Below are 26,187 nucleotides of genomic sequence, written 5' to 3'. Positions count from 1 at the left end.
TTCAGCAGGTTTGAGTCGAGCAGATTGTCTGTGTGCTTTTGTCAATGTTAAAGGGTAGATCCACTGGTTTTTTCCCTTCTCAAATCCGTATTAAAAACGTGTTTCTCCAATCAATCCCGGTGAGGCTTAGGACCATAGCTTCCCTAGGCTTTACCAGAGTGCTAATAGGGAATCATCAAACAGAAACCAGGATACATTTTGTTTCTTAAGTTTGCAGGCAGGGTCATACCCAGGACTTTTTTTTTTTTTTTTTTTAAATACTGAGGTCATGATTCCAAACTCCTCCAGGAGACCAACAACAACCTCAACAAGTGACTAGCTGCTAATTAAACTTTTACCCAATTACAGAAAGCCTTAAAATAAATGTGTATTTTTATTACAAAAACTTGTGAAATCAATTGATTCAACTACCAACAGAAAACTAATCATCACATTTTGTGACACTGCTTCAGCTGCTGTTTTATGAAATTAAATGATTTTATAATAATCTCCTTGCAGCCTTAGTGAAAAGCCATTTCCTCCTGATTAGGTGTTATTGACTTATTTGACTGATTATATTATTATCGGCTTCCTGTGGTCATGAATCATGAAGGTCAAATCAGTGACAAATAACTAACTAAATCGAAAAGCTATTATATTTTCAGCTGATTAAGTTTCATTTACAGGTAAGGATATTTGGTTATATGCTACAGGTCACGTGTGGGGACTCGCCTGTCGCCTCCCTTATGGGGACAAATTGGAGGTCCCCATGAGGGGAATCATTAATTTTAGGGTGAAGACTTGGTTAGGTTTAGGATTAGGGTTAGGTTAAGGGTTAGGGTTAGGGTTAGGCATGTGTTGGTTATGGTTAAGGTTAGGATAAGTCTCCAGGAAATGCATGTAAGTCAATGTAATGTCCCCTGAAGTGATGTATATGTGTGTGTGTGTGTGTGTGTGTGTGTGTGTGTGTGTGTGTGTGTGTGTGTGTGTGTGTGTGTGTGTGTGTGTGTGTGTGTGTGTGTGTGTGTGTGTGTGTGTGTGTGTGTGTGTGTGTGTGTGTGTGTGTGTGTGTGTGTGTGGACACCTGTATGAGCTGGGAGGTGAAATGAAACCACAGAGGAACAGATGTTGCTTCAAAAAGGCTTTGATACCTAACAACTCTGATATCTGAAGCTGACAGTAGTTTAGTTTCTCTGCTGATTACCCATTCAGTATTTGAAATGTCACTGTTAAAAAAATGCACATACGAACAAGCATTTGACTATAATTTATATAGAAACATAGAGAAAAAAGCATCAAAAGATCCATAGAAACGGTGACAAATGATAACTCTCTTTTTAAGAGAACTTTTTACAGAAATTGAAAAGTGTAGCTGGGTTCTTTCAATTGAGCAAGATTTTCTTGCACTGCTTTTCAGTTCATCTTTTCATTTGAAAGGTGTTTCTATTAAGTTATAGAATTAAATAAATGCGTCACTTAACCCATACTCTCTTTTTAGACATTTAAATGTTTTCCTCTTCCCTTCCAGGCAGCTCCTAGTTTCCATTCATTTCACAATCGCATTAAAAACAACTTGGAGAGCCAGAGGTAAATACCGATTGATTGTAAAAACATTGTTAAAAGCAGTCTGACACAGCGGTAACATAACTCTGAACAAACATCACGTCTGCTTTTGTTGTCACTGTGACGGATCACCCCACTCAAACAGGCTCCATGTCTCTGCATGTTGATTTTCATGCAGCAGTGGACATGAAAGTAGCTGCCACACAATCTAAAGTATGCTTTGGAAGAAAAAGATTCTGTAGTAAAGTTTGCATCGTTTGTAAGTAAATAGCCGAAAGGTGTGTTCAGGCTCAGCCCAAAGAGGGGTTGAGAGGCAGAAAGAGTGTCAACGGAAAGTCACATGTGCACAGGGATTTGTCCGCCCTTGTGTCCTCTCTTTTCAAATATACAGATGTGGATTTAACAGAGAAAGTCTTGGTTCAGCCAATGACAAGGCCATAAGATTAGAAATGATTCAACATTTGCAAAAACTTCAATCATTTACATCGAAGAGTAAAACCAGAGAAATGCTCAATTGAAACGATTGGGCTAAAGTGTGTACAGTTGGTGACTTGCCTTTTTTGGGTGAATAAACATGGACTACAAAGACATTTCACATAAATAAAAGAAGTTGAAAATAATTACGTTATCTGTTCTTATCTCAACCTTAAAGGGCCGTTACATCAATATTTTCAAAGCCACCAGACTCTTTTGATAAAAACAGAAATGTTACCTCAGATCAAGATGTGTGTTTGTGGTATGGTGTTACTTTGGTGAGTCCTAACTAATCCTTTCAGATCAAAACCTACAGATCGTTTACCGTCACCGTTTCAAGTGTCAGCCATGATCAGCCTGGTCCAATTCTCGAAGGAAATGGGCTTCAATGCTTCCTTTCTTATCTCCTTTAGCAAAGGGTAATGGACATTACTTCACCAAAGGAAGGAGACAATGTTTTATCACAATTCCTTGCAGCAGAAACATTTAAAGGTCCCATGTCATGGCCATTTCTACTGATCATAATTCCATTGTTGAGGTATTGATATTGTGCAATTTTCCAAACTCACATTGGTTTCTCAAACAGCATCTCTGTAAAGTATGTGTATTCACTCTCTGTCCTACACGGCTTGTTGGAGCTCTTCTGATGAGTCCACACCACCGTTACAGGGGAACATCAGTGATTATGTGTTGGCGTTAGCAACCAGAAAATGACACCAGTAAATAACAAACAGATGAGAATGCTGCGTGGGGTCTGAGTGCCGTGTTGGCGGGACGTTGCGCGGCTCGCAGCTGCGAGGAGCGGACAGTGTGAGCTGGGTTCATTTCCTGCTTGCTGCGTGGGGTCTGCGAGACATCGCGAATGGACGTGGGAAGGGGGGGGGGTGCTGAGGGGGCTGCAGCACCCCCATCTGCGAGGCTCCACTAGCAACCCCCCCCAGCGTGTCACAGTTTTGCCGCTGAGAGAGTGTGTGTGTGTGAGGAGCTTCACGGATTGGTTGACCAATGGGTCCATTTGGGTATGGTCACGTCACTGTGAGAAAGAGAAATGTCCAACGAGGCGTTCTGGGGCAGCAGACAGGTCTTTTCTGTGTTAGAGTTGTACTCGCTACAGGGTGCACTTTGAGGGTGTGTGACTCTGCAGACCGTTTACATGCAGAAAAACCTTCATAACTCACAAGGGGACGGGTCATAACCGGAAAAGCATGACATGGGCCCTTTTAAAGCAATGGATGTCAATCACATCCGTAGCATCATTAAACAGCCTAGTATGCATTTGGATTCTTTTAGCACCATCTTTGACCTTATGGTGTTTTCCAACAAGGTCAAGAAAAAGTTGTGAAGAAGACATTGGATGTATTTTTTTTTTTACCATTCATCTGCAGCCAAATGGTGTACTCACTCATGTCAGGCATGAGTTGATCATTTTGATAAATTAACAAAGTTTGTTGATGTTTTGTAAAACACGTTTGTTTGTTTGTTTGTTTGTTTGTTTGTTTGTTGTACCTTGTGTGTGTGTGTGTGTGTGTGTGTGTGTGTGTGTGTGTGTGTGTGTGTGTGTGTGTGTGTGTGTGTGTGTGTGTGTGTGTGTGTGTGTGTGTGTGTGTGTGTGTGTGTGTGTGTGTGTGTGTGTGTGTGTGTGTGTGTGTGTGTGTGTGTGTTCTTGTACTTCTATTTTTGGGAGGACCAGTATTAGCCTTAGCTCTGAGGACTATTCCTTGTGGTTTGTTTATGGTGTTCATTATTTGATAAAGAAGTACACATTTAAGTGTGTATATAGTGCAAATGCTTGAGGTCTCCTTGTGTCCTCACTTAAAGCTGGGAAAATCACCACAAGTAATTACATATGTGTGTGAGTGTGTGTGGGGGTGTTTGTGTACACATGAGAGATTGATGCCATCCAGGCGTCACACATGAACTCCTCGCTGTTTGCTTTCATTTGTCAAGTAACCTGAGTGAAGGTAAATCAGACTGAGAAGGACTCGTCTTGGCGCGCACACACACACACACACACACACACACACACACACACACACACACACACACACACACACACACACACACACACACACACACACACACCAACACACTCACGAACACACAAACACAGCAACACACACAAACACACCCTTTTAGACCTTTGTCCCCCAGAGAGCGTTATGACCTTTGTCCGATGTGGGATATGGCTATGTGTGTGTTTGTGTGGAGAGAGAGAGAGAGAGAGAGAGAGAGAGAGAGAGAGAGAGAGAGAGAGAGAGAGAGAGAGAGAGAGAGAGAGAGAGAGAGAGAGAGAGAGAGAGAGAGAGAGAGAGAGAGAGAGAGAGAGAGAAAGAAAGAATCAGTTATTGAGCACCACAGATTTTTCCAATTATACTTGATTTAGTTGCATTTAGACATCAATGAATTAACTCCTGGCAGTGTTTACTCATGTGGTCTCAACACGCTCGTACACATGGAGAATACGACCGGGTATTGAACCTTTGTTCTTTATGTTTTTACCGGCTGAATGTTAACAAGCTAACAAGAACTGACGAAAAGACCAGAGGAGGATGTAAATGACAAACCAAGATTACAAATAGGTTAGAAATTAGGGACATTAATATTCCTCTATAAATACAGTTGAGTATTAATTGTAATATTGAAAAAGGATGAAATGTAAGATGAAACTCTAATCTGGGCCTTGAGCTGACTCAGGATTAAAACCACAGAAAACGTGAGTCAAATAAAAGGACTGTAAATGGAAATGACATTGATATAAAATCAACACAAAGGATTAAAAAAAACACCACAATTTGTAGAGCGGATAAAGCAAACAAGAAATTATTGATTTTATCAAAAGTAAAACAAGATTGCGAAAAAAGCCTGCAAGTGTTAGAAAGGGAACTCTGTCGGGTGAATTGCAGCATGACAACAACAACAACTCCTTTAAAGAGACACTAAATATACATGTTACTATTAAACCAACTAATGTGTGTGTGGTCGTTTTTGTCCGAGTGTCAGAGGATGGAGAGAACCCATCCATCGTTTAATACCTCTTAAGCCCTCCTGCTAAACTCCTTACCTCCTTATGCAGGAAGTCACAACTCACTGATGCGTTCAGGTGCCGTTGGTGGGGAAGATCACAATATGGTCCGTGTCAAAAGGAGTTTATAGACTTCGAGCTTCACTGAGCTGCACAACAAAGAGGAAATAAAACAAGTCAGGAAATTTACATTTTAATTATGTGAACGTGTGTTTAAATTATGTGAAGTGTATGTTCATAAAGGACACATCCAGATTAGGAGTGTTTGGAGTATAATCAAGATCAAACGTTAAATTGAATGATGTTTAAGGTGGCCCTAACGAACCAAAATCCGTAAATACCACATATCCTTGAATTGAACATACTAGTAGCATTTTCATTTTTGTAGATGTATGAGTGGGACCTTATATAAACATTACTGTCAAGTAATGTGAAAATTATTGTTAAAATAGTAAGTCAATTGATTCATCAGTTGATTTGTAAAAAATATCCAAGTGTATTAGGTCATTAAGTCGTGGTTAAATGTATAAGGTAAAAAAGTCAAATGATATAAAAATAACAGGGAAAAAATGGAACTACATTGAATGCAAGCATATTAACGGTTTATATTGTTGTAATTGTGTTTATTTTTATATCATTTATTTGGTATCTTAATACTTGTTACCAGTCACAGGGGTTTAAATAACTGACAATGTTTGTTACACATGTTCCTTGACCTTTTCATACTCTCCTCTGTGCAGCCATGGTTGAATAGTGACATTTCCGACTGCCCATGAACGCAGCAGTGTGTGATGAGGAGGTGCTGCAGCTTCAGGCGGACTTTATTCCGTCCCGGGGCTCAGTGAAGGCTGCACGCGCTGCACCTGACAACACGGGAGAAGTGTTCACCCTGAAGGACGGTTCGGATATTCTTCTGTTTTATATCCTCTCAGCAGAGATAACACTTTACAACTTTGAAAAGACAAACTACCATGTGCCTGAACGCTGTTTTCAGGTGGGAATAAACGTCAAGTGGATTTTGCACGCCGGGCTCCGGACCCAGAGACAGGAGAGATTTATCTGCACTTTAAATAACAATTTGTTTATTATCACATTTTTCTGGACTGCTTTTAATATTTTTTTTCAACGCGAGTCTCATAATGCGACTTGTTCTGTCGTTTGCAACCTGTTGGGAGCTGACAGGTCTGGTGAAAATGTTACAAGGTCGTTAAATTTATTGGAACGTGACCACCGGAGATGAACTTTCTCCGTGCAGATTGCAGGAGCTCTGGTGAATGATTGACAGCCGCTCGGGCTTTATGGACAAACTGGATGTACCAACTTGTTTAGTTTGAATCATTAAGAGACTGAGAGGAGCAGAATGAAACTCTGGTCTTTGAGATTCATGAGATGAACTGAAGCTGCTTGCCCCCTCCATTTATCCTTTTCTTGTTTTAATGACTCTAAGTAATTTATAACACACTTTCTATATGGCATTTACGGTGAGGGACCCGCGGCCCCTCGTGCTGCTGCTGCTGCTGTTCCGGTGTCCTGGTCTCACGTTAGGAGCCTCCAAGGAGCTGGTGTGTGAGCCTATAACTGTGCCCATGTGCAGGGGCATCGGCTACAACCTGACCTACATGCCCAACCAGTTCAACCACGACACCCAGGAGGAGGTGGGGCTGGAGGTGCACCAGTTCTGGCCCCTGGTGCGGATCCGCTGCTCCCCGGACCTGCTCTTCTTCCTGTGCAGCATGTACACCCCGATCTGCCTGCCGGACTACCGCAAGCCCCTGCCCCCCTGCCGCTCGGTGTGTGAACGGGCCAAACGAGGCTGCTCCCCCCTGATGAGCCAGTACGGCTTCGAGTGGCCCGAGAGGATGAGCTGCGAGCAGCTGCCCCAGCTGGGCGATGAGGTCCTGTGCATGGACCAGAACAGCAGCGAGACCACCACCCTGGCTCCACCTTTCCCCAAACCAACCCCCAAAGGCCGGACCAGACCACCCAGCCCCCCTCAGTGTGACAGGGAGTGCCGCTGTCGAGACCCCCTGGTCCCCATCAAGAGGGAGTCCCACTCTCTGTACGGCCAGGTCCACACCGGCCCCCTGCCCAACTGTGCCCAGCCCTGCCACCAACCATACTTCTCAGCCGACGAACGTGCCTTCACCACCTTCTGGGTGGGACTCTGGTCGGTGCTGTGCTTCATCTCCACCTTCACCACTGTCGCGACCTTCCTTATTGACATGGAGCGCTTCAAGTACCCAGAGAGGCCCATCATCTTCCTCGCTACCTGCTACCTCTTCGTGTCTCTGGGTTACATCATCCGCCTGGTGGCAGGTCATGAGCGGGTGGCGTGTGGCACCAGCAGCAGCGTTGGGGGGGACCAGCTGCACATCCTCTACGACACCACCGGCCCCGCTCTCTGCACCCTCGTCTTCTTGTTGGTGTACTTCTTCGGCATGGCCAGCTCCATCTGGTGGGTGGTGCTGTGCTTTTCCTGGTTTCTGGCTGCAGGGATGAAGTGGGGCAGCGAGGCCATCGCAGGATACTCTCAGTACTTCCACCTGGCCGCATGGCTCATCCCAAGTGTCAAGACCATCGTGGTGCTGGCTCTCAGCTCTGTGGACGGGGACCCTGTGGCTGGAATCTGCTACGTGGGGAACCAGAGTCTGGAGAACCTCAGGGGATTCGTACTCGCACCTCTGGTGGTTTACCTCTTCACCGGCTCACTTTTCTTACTTGCCGGCTTTGTTTCTCTCTTTCGCATCAGAAGCATCATCAAGCAAGGTGGAACAAAGACAGACAAACTGGAGCGGCTGATGATCCGCATCGGGCTCTTCACTGTGCTGTACACGGTCCCCGCCACCATCGTGGTGGCCTGCCTGGTCTACGAGCAGCACTACCGGCCCAGGTGGGAGCGTGCGCTGGCCTGCTCCTGCCCGTCCGAACGCCAGCGCTCGGGCATGGGCCCAGACTATGCCGTCTTCATGCTCAAATACTTAATGTGCTTGGTGGTGGGCATCACCTCAGGAGTCTGGATTTGGTCAGGAAAAACCCTAGAGTCCTGGAGGAGCTTTGTGGCTCGATGCTGCCCCTGCTGGCCGCAGAAAGCCACTGCTCCACCCTCCATGTACAGTGAGGCCAGCACTGCTTTAACTGGACACACTGGAACTGGACTTACCTCAGGGATCTACCATAAAGCTGCACCGTTGCATATATGAAGTGAATGAAGAAAGGGAAGACTGATCTAGGTGCAGTCACCTCTCTGGACAGAATGAATAAACTATCCACACACCCAGAAAGTTAATGCGGACAAACACTGATTCACACGCTTGTGAATCAGTGCGCTCTGAATAGTGAACATATGAAAAACATTGGACCAAAAGATGCAGAGCGTCAAAAGAGAAAATTCAACAACCTTGGTAATAGCAATTTAAACAAACATTAAACAAAGCTTATTTAAAAGAGTCTGACTTTTGTGAAAAGTGACTCCAACAATTGAAACTGCTTTTCGAAGTGATCGACCACACTTGACATTTACTTGGAAAATGATCTTAAATGCCCACAGAGTTACATGGATCCATGATGGAGTCACGCATGCTTCTTCCTGTCTGTTTACCCTGAGCATTGAGAGAAAAAAACATATTTATTGATGTATATATTGTAAAAATATGCTGTAAAAAATATTAGGTGCATAGTGTGTTAATGTTTAGTTTGTAACCAACCAATGCCACTGACACAAGCTAAGTCTACGACACCAGAGACACTTCTTGTCTGATTTAAATTGTATTAAGTTGTACATAAATGTGCCATTTCATTTCAATGTTTGAGTGTGATATCTGGTGTTTTGTATGAATACAAACTGAAACAGTGCTGAAAAACTGTCTTTGTGTTTCCTCAGACTGGAAGTCAACTGAGAATCAATCAAACAAAAAGGAATTGAGTCTATAAAGGATACTGTTGTGACCTCTTAACCCTGTTGTTTGTGTACATCCCACTCAAAGTCACTGAAGACCGTTTCTGAACTGGTTCTGTTTACGTTGTGTGAACCAACAGGCAGCGATCTGGTTCGAGCTGCAGGAAGAAACAGACCTTTGTCTTTGCCCCCACCTGCTGGTGAGCAGGGCTCACGTTATGATCTCCATCAGGGATCCAAGTAGATCAACTTTAATGTATTCATTGATTTTTTTACCAAAACTATGTAAACAAAAAAGTATAAATTACGAATAAATAGTGATAACAGGGAAATCTACGACTGGACACATAATGTATTCTAAATTCTTTATGGCTCATTTTAGGACCGTTCTGCTGGGGCCTCCCTGATACAAAGTAAAAGACCCCCGAAAGGTCCCTGGACCTCACTTTGAGAACTATTGCGTTCACATGATTTCATTGTGATGAAGAGACATATGTTGTGGTACGTAGATTTTTTAAATAATTACATTAATAAATTAGACGACCGACTGAACATTACCCAGCATCCATTTTATTGAGCGACTATTCATTAGTAATTAAAAGCAGCAGCAGTTTCTCTTTCTCAATGAAAGCAATTCACTGTACGCTGAGGCTCGCTCTGTTGGTTGGAGAAAATAAATAATTTGAAGTTGCCTTGGTGATAGGCATAACAAAAATCTGCAGATTAATTGATGAAAATCATAATTACTAGTAGCACTATTTTTGTTTAATCTTTAAAATCAAACTATGTGGCTTTTATACATTTTCTTTTTGTGACAATCCAACTTAAAGGAGACATATTTTTTCCTCGTTTGCAGGATTATTGGGTTTCTATTAGACATGATTACATTTTGTATTTTACCCAAACAAATTCACCCCCCAAAAAGGTTTCTTTGCTCCGATTGGCTAACAATAGATGTTGCAAAGGTAGTTCTCCAGCCATGGGTGCAGGTATATTCTAATGAGCCTGAACGTGACAGAGGTTGTGGAATCCTACATACATCCTACCTAATCTGGTCTGATGCGGATCATCGGTTTTAACTGAGCGACTTCTGTTTCATCTCAGAGATCATATTTGGTGTTTATTTTCCAAACACCACGTAACTAACTTAGCACAACCCAAAACTGAGAAAAACAATTTATAAAGTTTTCTCACAGAATTCAGAGCAATAGTTCACAACATTAGGAGGACACAGAATGTGAACTAAATAAGTGGGATTTGGTAAAAACAGAGAACATTTATTGTTTTCTGCCGTGATGTTTCTTTCAATGCTGTTGGCCAATTGTGTTCAGACTACTGTGCGTCCACACGCTAGACGATATCTAATTTATTAGTCTGACTTGTGCGAGTGAATGTGTATGAGTGATAATGAATGGCTAAAGGTTTGTGACTGACCGTTTCTTTTGTTGTCGATGTGTAAATCTGCTTTCATATTGATAGAGTTCCTCAAAGGATATAAAAGATATTGTAGATTTTGTTCATATTGTGGAATTAAAACAAGTTGATCTCAAGTTTGGTGACGTACGTCTGTGTTTCTGTACATCTGACATAACATGTGGATGTTTCCTGAGGTAATTACACTTATGGGCATTAATGGTCTTTTCTCTGGATGACTGGTTGATTCAGCTTTGTCACACACTTTGTTACGACAGAACAGCTGACCGCACCACCTTTTGATCACCTCAAGCTCAGACACACAAACACAATTCAAACAAATTCAATTCACTTATTTGTTATAGGATTAGTGTTTATTTAAAATACTCCATCTGCAAATGTTTTTTTCAATTAAAAACAAGACACGTTTCACAGCTAGACAGCCTACATAGTAAGCAAAAAAGGAGGGGAGTATCCATCAGTGTCCCCCCCTCAACATCTATGTAGTTTGTTTAAAAGCTCTGATCGGGGCCTGGGAAAAAACAATGATGGTCATCTGTCTACGGGCTCTTTGAGGAGGGGTCAGGGTGGCAGGGTTAGAGGGGGCACAATACTGAGGGTGGACAGACTGGACCCCATCTAGAATTAGTCATTATTTCAACCCAACTGCTGTATCGAGCCAAACGGTAGCAATACTGATCTGGAAAGTGTAACTGACCCCAGATTGGCACTCTTCAGCCCAATCCTGTGGAATATTTATAGTTTAATACTTTGTGCTCCATCCAAATGTATATGTGAAGATAATATACTGAAATAGTATCAAACAACACTGTTATTAACAGTAAACAAGTCTTTTGTTACACCGTCAAAAATAACTTTTGGTATTACCTGTCATTTACAAGGAACAGTTTATGCATTTCACCTGATAAAATATCAAAAGACAACAAACAACAAAGGTTTGCGAGTGACCTCATGCTTCCTTAATCTCTTGAATTCACTTACGAGTTACGACATTGTGTGTTTGACAAAAAAAGACCAGCTGATAACCTGGTCTCTGACAAAAACTATGAACACACCTCGATGATACACTCTGTGGCACTGGGTTCATTACTATGAACACACACTTTAGTTGGTGTGTATCTCGAGTCAATACACCATCCTAATGCTGCAATTTTTTGTATTAATCCACCAATCAAATTAGTCCAACAAATGCACTGTTTGCGCCTGTTTGTGTATTGTTTGAGAGACCTTGTAGGACTCAAATCATGTTTGTGACAATATCAAATAGTTGTTTGTCTTCTCATGGAGTTCCAGTGACTGAACAGAATAATGCCAGGATGAATGGAATAAATCAAATATTATTTGGGGGGGAAAAAAATTACACTTTTATGACAAAGACTAGTCCTCAGAGATAACTGCAGTAGAGCAGTCCTACTTAAGAAATAAGGGACACGTATGAAATAAATAAGGGACTGTGAAAACAATAGTATTAAGGTAACACCAATTTCATGGTTAATGTTGCAGTGATGCAGCTCTCAAGCCGTAATGCAGATCGTACAGAAACATGTCTGCCTCCTGCCTGATGAGGTGAGTGGAGCCTGGGAGGTTTGTCCGGGCTGGCTGGGGGGTCTCTGGGTTTGAGAAGAGGGCAGCAGTCGGCCTACGACAGCACAGCGTTGGTGTGTCGCACACCGATCAGGTTGTCTGCGCTGCAGGATCGCCTCATCGATGCTTTACACAGGTCCTTATACTTGTCTTCACAAAGTCTTGAAATGGCCTGAACGCACAAACAGAGAGGTTACATTTCAGATTTGTATGTTTTATGTAGCAGGTAGGGGTGTAACGGTACACGTACCAAAATTATTCGGTATGGGCCCTTGGGTTCGGTACACGTGTGTACCGAAGTGTACCGAACGCATATAACGTTAAATGTAAAAAATTGAGAATGTGAACAACTTCTTGGAAGTAATCTCAGGTGCTGCGTCGCAGCATTCAGAGTAATTTGAGGAACTGTCGAAATGGCGAACGCAGATAAAGTTGAGCTCGAAAATCCTCCAGCATCATTGAAGTCTCCGGTTTGGGAACATTTTGGTTTCGCAGTTACGTACAAGGATGACGGACAAAGACAGGTGGACCGAACCAAAGCTGTTTGTCGGCATTGTTCAACTAACATTGGTTACGCGGCTGGCAATACATCAAACTTGCACACTCATTTGAAAAGGCATCACCCGAACGTGAATATCACCGGTACCAAAAGACTGAAGTGCAAACCCAACTCCCGCTAGCATTTAAGCCTCCACCACTCGCAACAACACTCGCAACAACCGAGCCAAAGCTATTACAAACGGCAAATATCCTTATGTTGCCATGTTAGCAAAGCGCTACATGGCTGTATCTGCTACCTCTGTCCCTAGCGAGAGGGTTATCTCCACAGCAGGAGACATTGCTAGTGCCAGCAGATCTGCCCTTTCGGCAAGCAATGTGGACAAGTTCATCTTTCTTTAAACAACATGAAAATACAATGACAAGCAAGTCATTATGTCTAACTGGCTGCTTAGGTGCTAGTACAGTACAGTTCAAATACAGATTATTTCAGTTCATCGAAAAGCCGCACCTTAATTTGATTATATTTTGCATTTATTTGAGTGAATATTCATAGTTTAATAATAATTAAAAACCCAAAACTAATAGTTTATGTTTTGTGAGTACTAGTAGGCTACAGTAAAGTTCAAATACAGATTATTTCAGTTCATCGAAATGCTGCACCTTAATGTTTATTTTATTATATTTTGTATTTATTTGAGTGAATACATTATTCACAGTTTAATAATAATTAAAAAAAATATATGTTATGTTTTGTGATAATTTTTTCTGCTGTACCGAAAACGTACCGAACCGAACCGTGACCTAAAAACCGAGGTACGTACCGAACCGAAATGTTTGTTAACCGTTACACCCCTAGTAGCAGGTGTTGAATTTGAAGAAAAAAAATAATATTGTATTTGCTTCCCTTTAGTTTAGGACAAATTCACCGTGTTTCAAAGTCAATCGTTAGGAATATATACATTGGTTTTTATTTAATGAAACCCAGATTTATTTTCCTTTTTTACATTTTTTTATTAATCCCCCCCCAAAAAACGAGACTTGGAATTTGGTCTGAACTGAACCATGGATTTGGGAAATTGCTACATCACTACCTAAACGTAACCTTGTATAAATCACTTCAGTGCATTTGGGAATTCGAATAGGCCACCATCTTTACAAAGACATGTTATAATCAGATATCAGAAGTTCATCTTTCAGGAGCATCATAACGAGACCAACAGGTGGAGGTCTGATGGGGGCCGCTCACCTCTAGTTTCTTGGCGCGTTGGTTGTCGAGAGGCTCCAGAGGGAAGCTGAGGTTGTTGTCATCAGCCAGCTGCCGCAGATCAAAGTAGTACTTGGCATAGACACTGGCTGGCACGTTGATATTAAACTGGAGAAGTTCCAGGAATTGGCGCTCCATCTCATTCCTGAGGGGGAAGAGACCTGAGGGTTAGTACAGACAGAACCTCCGAGCAGAGACAGTGAACCACCGAGTGCAACAGCGTCTGAAGAGCAGGGGATAAAAGCCCAGGATGCGCATTAAACAAGAGACCTGGCTCGATGGATTGGAAAAGTGACCTCGAAAATTTAAATCTCAGAAAACAGTTTTTAACTTCCTAGCTTAGTCAAATCCCATCAGATCATCTCCAACACACCGTGAGTCACAACTGCTGACTTTAAATACAAATCCAATACAAAATAAGTATTCTTACTCATACATTTTTTTCAGAAAAGAGACTGTAAAAAGGGGACATTTTCATTGACAAAAGTAGCACTTTTAAATTGAAGTCCCATTCGATCTCAATACAAAATAACAAGTGCATCTCGTCAGAGAAGGACGACACTGATCCTGTTCAGACCTCACTATGATGTTAAAGGTCAACATTCAAAATCCAATCCTATTTCATGTCTTTTATAAATAAATGTTTTCCCCTTCTGTGTTAAGAGAATAGATTCGGGAAGTTTCAGGAAAAAATATTCCCTCTCTTTTTGTCCTGATCCGTTTATATAAAAACCTGTCTGAAAATGAGCTGATCAGATTAGGCCACTTAATGATATCACAATGTTCTTATGGGTTGCACAACCAATAGCCAATAACCAACCAAGGTAACCCCCCTCCCACCGTATCACCTGAATCTCCTCCTAGAGCACTTGTGTTTTTGTGAAAAGAAAGAAGGTCCCCCAGTAAAGGTTTCCAGCAGGAACTCGTACACCAGTAAACTTTGAATTGACTTTAAACTCAACATGGAAGTGCTTATGGAGATGGAATCAAAGCTCACACACTCGCAGGCAATCAGACCTGTATCTGCGAGCAGCCACTTGGGAGTATCACAGCTCATCTTTTTCCAGACTACAACTCCATCATCTTTCCTCCTCTTCATCTTCATCACAGCCATGAGAAAAGCTAAGGGAGGTGGTCGCCAAGGAGACAGCATCTAGGATGCTTTGTTGGTCAGCAAAGGTGGTGAGAGTGAGCGTGAGTGTGTGTGTGTGATGTCTGGTCTCCCAGGGCAACTAATGGAGTGGGCGAGAGCCGGGGCCATTATGTAGAAGCAGTGAGAGCACTTGAGACCCTCCCCTGCATTTCTCTCGGTTTCTCTCTCTACCCTTCTTCCTCATCCCTCCATCAAGACCCGAGCGGCTCACAAAGACACTTCAATGGCAGCAATGAAAACAGAGCAGAGCGAGTGTGGGTCAGACATATGAGAGGAAGAGATGGAGTCAGAAAGGGATGGGGGCTCGCGACAGACCACACACACACACACACACACACACACACACACACACACACACACACACACACACACACACACACACACACACACACACACACACACACACACACACACACACACACACACACACACACACACACACACACACACACACACACACACACACACACACACACTGCTCCAAGTGCTCCCTGGCCTCTTCAGCGGCTTATAGCCTGAGCGACAGCAGAAGAGCCTCCATCCATCCCAGAATATCTCTGCTGCTCTCCGCTCTAAGTGCATCCTTGTTGTTATATATATATTTTATTAGGCGGGCAAGTATGTAGTGCCAGAACCACGATATATTTCTTAGGAATCACCCGTTTCCCAAAAATATGGAGCTCAGAAACACAAACCGCCTCCAAATCTAGAGGCATGTTGAAATGTTAGCCACAACTCAGGACGCAACTATTCAAGTTTTTCTTTGAATGAGATAAATTACCTGACCACTTTTGACAATCTAGCCTGACAACCATCTAGCTACACAACAACTGATATGTGTATCCAATTAGAAAAAAAGGGCCTGGGTTATGATGGCACATCCTCCTGCCATTCCTATTCCCAGGCCAGAGGACATACAAACCTTTCGCGTTACAAATCAAGGACCCCCTGCCCAAGAAAACAAGTTAACCCCAAGAATCTATAACTGCTTCAGTTGGATGAGGAACTTTGCTTAAAAGGGGCCAATAAAGAAGTAGCACAGAATCTACTTTCAGAACTTCACCTCTAACATGACAAATATTTGCCACCAATGTCCGCCCTCACAGCAATTGTCATTTGAGTGGATGATTTCCTTTGCATTAATTTCCAGTGTATAAAGAACGCCTCACATGTCCTCCACGGTGATTTCTTTGAGGATCTGGCAGTAGTCGACGTTCCACACAGCCTGGTCATCCCAGACTTTGGAGGCCAGCAAGATGGCTCCCAGGACGATGCGCTTCCAGTTACAGGGGCAGATATCCAGCTCGGCGTAGGTCAGCAGGCGCTCCAAGTATACCTTGAGGAAGAACAATGTTTAACGGTCAATATGATACAACACATTTTCAGCATAATCGAACACCATTTAGTTTTAGCCCTCCAAGGGAACCGGTTGAGGCACCCCTGATGAAGTGTTGATACAAGTGTACCTGTATAATCCCCACTTCTCAACTAATGTAGCATCTACTAAAACTGTTTTAAGTCTCGTAACATGTTCGCCCTTGAGAATGATGTAATTGTTGTTTCTTTCAAAATATCTCAGTCAGAGCCAATCGGTGTGTAGGAGTTTACTGCCCTCTGGTGACCGGTTTGTGATAACACCACAGTATTCAACAACATGACAAAAAGGTTCTCGAGTCCTGAAGCTCGGACTTACGAGAGTAACAATGGCACATTCTGCAGTGAGCTGTGCGGCGCTGAAGAGCATTCTGACGAAGCGGTAGATCACTTTGTGTTCTGGGTCCACACGGGAGTAGTCACCCGGCAATGGCTCTTTCTGTACGGGACAAACAGATCATACACGTGTCTGAATGAAGCAAGTACCATTTCATATTATACATTATTCCAAACTAGTTTGCCTCAAATCTCAGATTTATGGCAAATACACAACATTAAAAAGATACCAACATCTTCCTGGACATACAGACAAAGTGACAGACGAATTAATGTATTAAACAAAACTACTTGCTTAAAGTGACGGATCTAGTTATGATACTCACTGATAAGGGGTGCAACTCCTCATCAAAAATGTCCAGCGACCTGTCCGAGTCCCTAAAGAACACAACATACATTTGTCAACACACTAAAAACGCAAACTAGTTTAAGAAACATAAAGTGTCACAAATGTTATTATTAAAAGCAAATTAAATGATTTACATTTACCTGTTTTTGATGTGGTAGTATATTGCTAACGTGACGCTGGAAGAATAACAAAAACAATGAGGAAAAAGACAAATAGTAATTCAGTGTTATAATTTTTGGCGTTTAAAAGCTTGGGTAAAAACATTCTTCGTGGGAGCATAACGCTGCGTGTGTGTGTGTGTGTGTGTGTGTGTGTGTGTGTGTGTGTGTGTGTGTGTGTGTGTGTGTGTGTGTGTGTAAGCCTGTATGGTGTTACAAAACATTTGCACACTTTCACAGAAGCTTCATTTAAACCCGCTGAGATAATCCTGATTAAATGAGATTTTCCAAATGCACCGAAATATTGACATTACAGAGCAGCGTCCGACATGAGGCGTGGGAGCATCTGCTTCAGTCACGCATCACAACACTGTGATGCAACAGGACTTTCTCGTGTGAAATGAGTGACTTTTGGAGCGCTCCGTGGGTTTGCGGTTCTCTGCGTGGGGAATTCCCTCACCATTTGATTGTGCTTTTGAGGTTTGGCTGGCTGACGGTGTTGTCATCTATGAAGATAGTTGAACAGGAGCTGTATTTCTTTGACAGTTGACCAGGAGACACCTTGAAACATAACATCACACAATCAGCAACTAGTTTATCACAGGACAGGGAAAGTCTAGCTTCATCTATTTAGACTGGTTCCACACTTTTGAATAGCTGCCCAATACTGGCGTCTAAAACAATATAGCTTTGCTCATCTAATCTGTAAGGATAACCGAGTTATGATCAACAAATACATTTGGCCACTTACATGACTGATATGGTTTATGTGGTTGCTTTTCCTCTTGTCGCGCACTGTAAAGGGAGAGACATGTTCAACAAAGACAAACAAGAAGCAGAAACCTGTGTCCAGAGTGTTGAACTGTATCTTGTAAAGAATTAAGTGTAGTTTTGATTGTTAACCTGCAGCTAAAGACATCTACAGCAGTTTGATTATAGAAAAGACCATTTTTAACAAGTTATCAACTTAATCGTTAGCAATGTACCCCTCATTTAATAAAGCTCTGCAATTAAGTAGTAAGGACCGTTTTAAACCACTCCAAGGATTACAACAACTATTACAAATCATCTCCTGCTTTAATATTCATCACTAAATCATGTGTTCCAGATGTTTGTGCTTCTAGGGATCTCTTGCTACACAGCTTATGTGAATCATCGGGGTGTGTGCCATGTTAGGATTGCTCACCGTCTGTCTGGGACTTGTACAGGAAGATAGTGCTCGCTCTGGCGTGGTCCGACGGGTTAGACTCAAAGGCCAGCTCTGAGAAGACAAAGTGTTCATCAGCGCTTTATACTGACAATCTGTCACAAGGCATCTTGTTGCTGCTCTGCTCTCACTTGTGGGTAGTGATGAGCCCACAAAGAGAACAGGAAGTCATTAGCGTACCCATCGACCAAACACTCACATAGTGTACTACTGCAAGTTGTCCCTCACGACTAACAAATAACGCAACGTAAGTCTATGGATTTATTGCACAATATTATTATACTAGTGAGGGTGGCTGCTTCACAGGTTTGAAGAAATTGCGTATCTGGTTATGTCTTTGGGTTAGTGGATGCAAATGACTTGACAGCAAACAAAACACTTTAGAGAAGAAAATATGAACTGGTGTAATGTGTATATAAAAATGCTACCACTGAAAAACAGTTCACTTTCTACTAACTCACATTTTCCACAAGTACCAATGGTTGTTGTATAACTGTTCAGATCTAGAGAACGTGTTGCCCTCTGTGTTACCATATAAAGACAACAAAGTTCTACCAAAGGCATGTATGAATTTCATTATAATACTCCCATTACCCAGTGGGCAACTGTCTGTTAAAGTGAGAATAGACGGACCTCTTTTGTCCAAAACATATATTTTGGCAGTCAAGTATGGCATAGCTTCCACAAGTAGGCTAACTGCTTTAAAAACAACTAGCAGATATAACTGTTATTCCACCATTGCAAACATAAAAACAGCACTGGTTTATTCACATGCAAGACTTTAAGAATTGTGTTCTTATCTCAATCCATGCAGACGGCACATTACATAAAAGGATGGGGATTAGGGCATGGCAGCATTTGTGAAGCAGGGACAGCCAGAAGAGAGATGAGGAATGTAGAAAGGACTGCTGGACAGATTCTGACCCTCACCCTGCCAACAGCTGCTCTCACATACTACTGTCCAGTGTCCACAGCAACATGTCTGGGATGAACACTGCCTGTGTCGAGGAGTGGCGACACAAGAACTTACAGTACAAAACTTCTCTTGGGCCGACATCAATGGGAATTATCTGAGATGCTTTTCTGTGTGTTCTAAAGCAGAGCTTGTGATCACAGTGTGAGCAAAAACAACTGTCAGGACTGCCTGAAGGCCATAGGCGAAGCTTGATTTTATCCTGTGTCTTTTTAACATGATACGTCTATGTAAATATCACTAAATAAAGCAAATTACAACATGAAGTTTGTGCAAAGATACAGGCACGATTCAAAAAACAAGATTGCTATGGTTCAGTGGTGATCTCTCTCCATTAAAACGGTATCATTCCCCCACCCCACTCATAAACATAAACCTCAGGGTGGCAAAAGACAAAAGTTAAGCTTTTTATTGCCAATTACTGAGTGATTAATATGGTGCCCAAGAGATGAGTTTGTTTTTATTTATGATGTGATCAACATGATGCAGTGTCCACATGAAGAGTGCCCTCATCATCATTGCAGTGCTGGCACCAGGATGGCAATAAACACGTCTGGCAACTTGGCCATAGCTAGAGGGAGTCTGTGTGGATCTCCCTGCAGTAGAGATACTGTCTTTTCATCATGAAATTGTTACACTGAAAATGTATCTTGTTTGTGTTTAAATTATTATTTCTAGGGGCCCCTTATGCTGACAAGTAACTGTATGCGTGCGTGCATATGGAGTGTATATTTGCTAACAGTCATAAAAGTCAGTGTGCTGTGCTTTGAGTCATGTGAAGAAGCTTCTTCACTATGACAGTGACTAGATTCAGATGAACTTCCCTTTAAACAAACAACATGGGTGTGACCTGTACGGGTGCAGTAAATTAGCTGTTTAAATCATCACAGGTTTTCCCGGTTATCTGATGGGACACCTACCGTCAGGGACCTCTCTGTCGCTGATATGCTGCAGGTAGGGCAAGGTGTTATCATCGCTCACTTCCGTGCTGGTCTCCAGCTCCTCCAGCCGCTCCGCCGGTTGTCTCGACGGTAGTTTGGGGCTTGATTCGGGAGAGACGCAGCATGTCACCGTGTTTCCCATTCTGAGTCGGGATAAAGCTCCACACTATTCCAGCCAAATCCAAGTAGTGCAACTATGTGTAGCTAGCTCAAATTAGCCTCCTTCTGCTTCATACACATTACCAGGCTTTTCTCAGTATTGGGACTATCTTTGCGTGCTAAATCGCCGCTGTCCGCCAACTCCCTGGGATCGCATTCCTGTCCAGTTGAGGGTAGAAGTGTGTCAAAGAAGAGTTAGCCACTCAGGCTCACCCTGTAGTAGACAATCGGAGTCGTCTCATGTAATATTCGACGTGTTCTATTAATAAAAAACTAACAGTTGTTAGTTAAATGCAGGGTTCAATTCATTCATTCAAGATGAGTGTAGCTGCTCGGTAACGTTAGCTAGCTAAATAGCATCATAGCAAGCTAGCCAACTGTCTCCTTAACTTTTTTTTATTACACGTTTTTCTATCGTGTGAACACTATCAACTTAAGAAAATATACATGAGACGAATTCAAAACGTAAGTTTCTGGCAAATACTTTTACGAGACTTTTCAAACAATCCCGCAGATGTCTTCTTGCTCTCGGGTCTCTCTGAAGCCAAATCTAGCCCGAGGCTTTTGAGGCCTCCAATGGAAAATGAAGGTAAAAAGAGAAAAATCCAAACAAGAATGTAAAAGTGCAAGAAATTCTCAATGAGGTCTGACCGACTAAGCTTTGTTTCAGTTCCTCATTGGAGAGCCAAGTTTGGTAGCTGGTCCGTACTCCCCCATCAGAGCCTACACCCCTCCAGATTTGTGCTGGGTGTCCTCCATCTGTTGCCGGAGCTCACATACGGCTCTTCTTGGCACCGAGATGTTGTAGTGCCGCCTACTTAGACATTCCATTCCCTCCCATTCGCTGCTGAATCAAAACATGGTCAGTTGAATACCGCTCATTGGTTGAAAGAGCTGTCTGTTGAAGACGATTTAAACCGATGAACTGTATATATACAACGCTACTATTTTTGTATCGTCACCGACCCACACCCTTTTTGACAGTGGAAACTAAAGCCCATCATTTTTGTATCTGTCAATAAATGCATACCTCTTCATTGAAGTAATAGACGTGTTTTTCCCATTTCTGCTACTAAAAGGGAATAAGATTGATATAGTATTTTGTACTAGAATAGTAATAGTAACCAGATAATTTGCAAATAAGATATTATACCAGACATACACTGAACAAAAATATAAATCCAACACTTTTGTTTTTGCTCCCATTTTACATGAGATGAACTCAAAGATCTAAAACATTTTCTATATACAAAAAATAACCATTTCTCTCAAATATTGTTCACAAATCTGAGATAGTGAGCACTTCTCCTTTGCCGAGATAATCCATCCCACCTCACAGGTGTGGCATATCAAGATACTGATTAGACAGCATGATTATTGCACAGGTGTGCCTTAGGCTGGCCACAATAAAAGGCCACTCTGAAACGTGCAGTTTTGCTTTATTGTGGGGGTCTGGGGGGGGGGGGTCCGAAAACCAGTCAGTATCTGGTGTGACCACCATTTGCCTCACGCAGTGCAACACATCTCCTTTGCATAGAGTTGATCAGGTTGTTGATTGTGGCCTGTGGAATGTTGGTCCACTCCTCTTCAATGGCTGTGCGAAGTTGCTGGATATTGGCAGGAACTGGAACACGCTGTCGTATACGCCGATCCAGAGCATCCCAAACATGCTCAATGGGTGACATGTCTGGTGAGTATGCTGGCCATGCAAGAACTGGGATGTTTTCAGCTTCCAGGAATTGTGTACAGATCCTTGCAACATGGGGCCGTGCATTATCATGCTGCAACATGAGGTGATGGTCGTGGATGAATGGCACAACAATGGGCCTCAGGATCTCGTCACGGTATCTCTGTGCATTCACAATGCCATCAATAAAATGCACCTGTGTTTGTCGTCCATAACATACGCCTGCCCATACCATAACCCCACCACCACCATGGGCCACTCGATTCACAACATTGACATCAGAAAACCGCTCACCCACACAACGCCACACACGCTGTCTGCCATCTGCCCTGAACAGTGAAAACTGGGATTCATCCGTGAAGAGAACACCTCTCCAACGTGCCAGACGCCATCGAATGTGAGCATTTGCCCACTCAAGTCGGTTACGACGACGAACCGGAATCAGTTCGAGACCCCGATGAGGACGACGAGCATGCAGATGAGATTCCCTGAGACGGTTTCTGACAGTTTGTGCAGAAATTCTTTGGTTATGCAAACCGATTGTTGCAGCAGCTGTCCGAGTGGCTGGTCTCAGACGATCTTGGAGGTGAACATGCTGGATGTGGAGGTCCTGGGCTGGTGTGGTTACACGTGGTCTGCGGTTGTGAGGCCGGTTGAATGTACTGCCAAATTCTCTGAAACGCCTTTGGAGACGGCTTATGGTAGAGAAATGAACATTCAATTCACGGGCAACAGCTCTGGTGGACATTCCTGCTGTCAGCATGCCAATTGCACGCTCCCTCAAAACTTGCGACATCTGTGGCATTGTGCTGTGTGACAAAACTGCACGTTTCAGAGTGGCCTTTTATTGTGGCCAGCCTAAGGCACACCTGTGCAATAATCATGCTGTCTAATCAGCATCTTGATATGCCACACCTGTGAGGTGGGATGGATTATCTCAGCAAAGGAGAAGTGCTCACTGTCACAGATTTTCAGATTTGTGAACAATATTTGAGAGAAATGGTTATTTTGTGTATATAGAAAATGTTTTAGATCTTTGAGTTCATCTCATGAAAAATGGGAGCAAAAACAAAAGTGTTGCATTTATATTTTTGTTCAGTGTATGATCACATTATAAAATAAGATGAATTAATATGGATTTAACTACTCAACATTATCGAACATTGTTCAAATGAGCTCAGACATGGTTTACTGAAACAACATCAAAATGCATTTGCCATACTTCAGTATAATAAAAACAATATTCAACTGCATTTTAATATAAAACAAAGACATTGAAATATATGTTTGTGTTTAAATAGTTCCCCTTCATGGCTCATTAATGTCTGTCATTAGCAAATTGTTCATATTTTACTTTATTTGAACAGCAAAAAAATGCACAACCATCGTCAAGAGCAGTTTATTGCAACATAGCAAGTGTTTACAAAAGAGTAATGCAATCTCAGATTAACAGCATTTACAAATAATAGGCTGGTATAGTTTTATAATGTGACAATGTTCAAACAAACGGTATGTAATGCATTAGTTAGTGATCTTGTCTCTACAAGATACTATACAATACATGGCATTTTAGATTGATAACTTGTAAAAGTGTCAATATATAAACTGATCACATTAAAAGTTAGAAAAAATGTTATTACTATTCTAGAAATTCGGGAATATATAGTTTTACATACACGTATAACAATCTGTTTCATGCACAAGTGAGGCCGGTGGGCATCAACTGTTCTGGCACAGAAATGAAAACATTTTAGGTTTTGTTGGAAAGATATTGTGTAATCACATGACAGAGTTGAGCTCGCTATATAAAAAATGATTATTACAAGTTTTTTTTTCCGCACCAGCACTGGATGTGTGAATTACAGGAGTTAATTTTCATTTATTTTTTCAGAATACACTTAAAAAACCAACAAACATATGTAAACCCCTGACGCTGATATTTCCTAATAAGTGCTTCTTTCAAATTTACAATTTCCTCTCCTTTCTCCCTCAGTCGGTCTACATGAGCTGATTCATCAACGCCTTCTGAATTACTCTATAAAAGAGGTGATGCTGTGATCGTTTTTTTTATCAGATTCGACCCATGAATTCTTTATATTTTACAAATACATGCTGTACAATAGAAAAATGTTTTAAACTACAAAAATAAAACTGATATAGCTACCATGAAAATGTGATCATGTTATATAAAGAAACAATCAAATAAATGTAAATTGTGCCTTAATTAAATGAATTGAAAGATATTATAATAGGTTGCTTCTAAACTAAAACTGAACTCACAGTTAACAACATTACAATGTACGGATCTGTCTGAAGCCACCAAAAGTTCTGCAGTTAAAAAAAAAGGAAATGAAATGACATGATATATGTTGTCTTCCTGACTGCTCTCTTTAGAGTCCCTCTTCTCTACAAATAGACACAGTTCATCCTTAACAGGGTACCGCACTCCAAAATATAACATCTCCAACAAAGGCCTTTTCTCTTACACTTAGCTGCCATGACTGCGGTAGGCCTGGTGAATGATTACATGAATACACTCACATACATTGTTTTATATTCTACATTGACCCATTTTACAAATATGCAAAATTGGTTTCATACAAGCCATAAGAACATTTTCCATATCAAATAAAAATAAAAACAGGTCTACACATGCTGTAGAGTCTATATACAGTTATATAAAAAAACAACAACAGACGAATACGTACATAATATCTTTTCAAAAACCTCGTACACTTGCATAAAATTCATTTATTTGAAACAGAACAAACATTTTCATGGATTATAGTGTTGAATTCATGTAAGTTTAGTCTATATCTCATGTAGATTTTACAAAGAATACAAAAATAATTATTATCATACATCCACGCAATTCATATCTTACCACCATCTAAAAGGCCCCTACACACCAATCTGACACCAAAGAACACGTCCCGTCGGACCCGACTGTTGTGTCGCCTCACGTCTCCTGCGTCTTGGCCAACAGTCGCACTGGAACCAAGCCCCCAGGAAGTGCGCCAGACTCTGATGAAAAATATTCGTTGTGTCCAAACAGCGGTACTACAATTTACGTATCAGTCCGTGACGTCACTGGGCCCAGAAAGACTTTTTCCCATTGACTAACGTTGGGAAAGAGACCTCTGTAAATCAGCGGATAATTTTTTTTTAACTAAATAAACTACCCAGTATGAACTATTGTATAGCCCTTATTATAATCATTAGGTCCTTAAAGTTGTAAAATGCACTAAAAGCCGAATCTAGATTTATTTTCTCTCCATTCATTCTACTGAGCCGAGAGTGGGAGCTCGGGGGGCGGGGCTTAAGGGGCGCATGCTCTGTGAGCGCACATACAGGTTCTTCTGCTGTGACAGCCAGGCATGATGGGTAATCCGTGACGTTTTGCTCTCTCAAAAGTTGGGCCATTTTGTCCTCATGCGCCAATGAGCGAGACCCCGCCTCCGACACTGTATCCAGTTCTTATTATACATCCATGACTGGAACACACTGCAAAGACTTCAGCCGACGGCCATGTAGCACGTACGAACTGAGTGGCAATAAGTCTCCTTATCAGCAGGCGGCGGTAGTGTGTATTCGTCATTCAAAAGAGGCAACAACCAGAAGACAGACTGCGTGATACACCGAGAGAAGAAGAACAGACTGCGTTATATAAACAAACAAATATCGTGTGCGTTCCGTTTTCACTCTACAGCGATAAGCTCATGGGGCTTTCCCGAACCTGTGTCGAGAGTTAAATGAAATCTCAGATTTGTCTTCTTAATCGTTTGTTTGGTTCCCTCACTTCCGTTTCGCTTCTCATGCACTGATTCGCTAGCTGAACAGCCATCAGAGTGATTTATTTAGCCGACAGTCTTTTACCGACAGCCGCGGCGGAAGGTGTCGGTACGGCCGAAAAGAGACGACGGGACACACGAATCTGAGGGTGCGTTTCACTTCGGGTAAATGGATTCCTTTCGTCGTTTCCCTGCGACTGGTCCCTCCCACCAGAGAAGCATGGAGAGACGCAAGGAAACCACGAGAAGCAGGGAAATTAGTTTTAAGAGCAATGGGACGTTGTTTCCTCCGGAGCGTCACGTGAAGCGACGTCCGTTTGTGATGACGCCGCACAGCTGATCG

The 26,187-nt window shown here is 42.2% G+C and overlaps 2 protein-coding genes across 2 annotated transcripts; one reads left to right on the top strand and one right to left on the bottom strand.

Annotated features, from left to right (window-relative positions):
* Positions 1 to 5,880: 5,880 nt before the first annotated feature.
* Positions 5,881 to 10,483, top strand: fzd5 (frizzled class receptor 5). The gene has a single exon (XM_034109464.1). The coding sequence runs from the start codon at positions 6,508 to 6,510 to the stop codon at positions 8,236 to 8,238; it is 1,731 nt and encodes a 576-aa protein (XP_033965355.1). The 5' UTR covers positions 5,881 to 6,507; the 3' UTR covers positions 8,239 to 10,483.
* A 210-nt stretch (positions 10,484 to 10,693) lies between these two features.
* Positions 10,694 to 21,164, bottom strand: ccnyl1 (cyclin Y-like 1). The gene is made up of 10 exons (XM_034110350.1): positions 20,187 to 21,164; positions 18,273 to 18,347; positions 17,838 to 17,881; positions 17,547 to 17,647; positions 17,069 to 17,104; positions 16,906 to 16,957; positions 16,563 to 16,682; positions 16,039 to 16,205; positions 13,699 to 13,861; positions 10,694 to 12,123 (listed from the first exon to the last, which is right to left on the bottom strand). The coding sequence occupies exons 1-10, from the start codon at positions 20,347 to 20,349 to the stop codon at positions 12,007 to 12,009; spliced, it is 1,038 nt and encodes a 345-aa protein (XP_033966241.1). The 5' UTR covers positions 20,350 to 21,164; the 3' UTR covers positions 10,694 to 12,006.
* Between the last annotated feature and the right edge of the window lie 5,023 nt (positions 21,165 to 26,187).

The sequence above is a fragment of the Pseudochaenichthys georgianus genome, chromosome 21 (assembly GCF_902827115.2).
Source record: "Pseudochaenichthys georgianus chromosome 21, fPseGeo1.2, whole genome shotgun sequence".
Lineage (NCBI taxonomy): Eukaryota > Metazoa > Chordata > Actinopteri > Perciformes > Channichthyidae > Pseudochaenichthys > Pseudochaenichthys georgianus.
The sequence above is the reverse complement of the archived record's forward strand: the minus strand, read 5'-3'. Positions and strand labels throughout refer to the sequence as shown.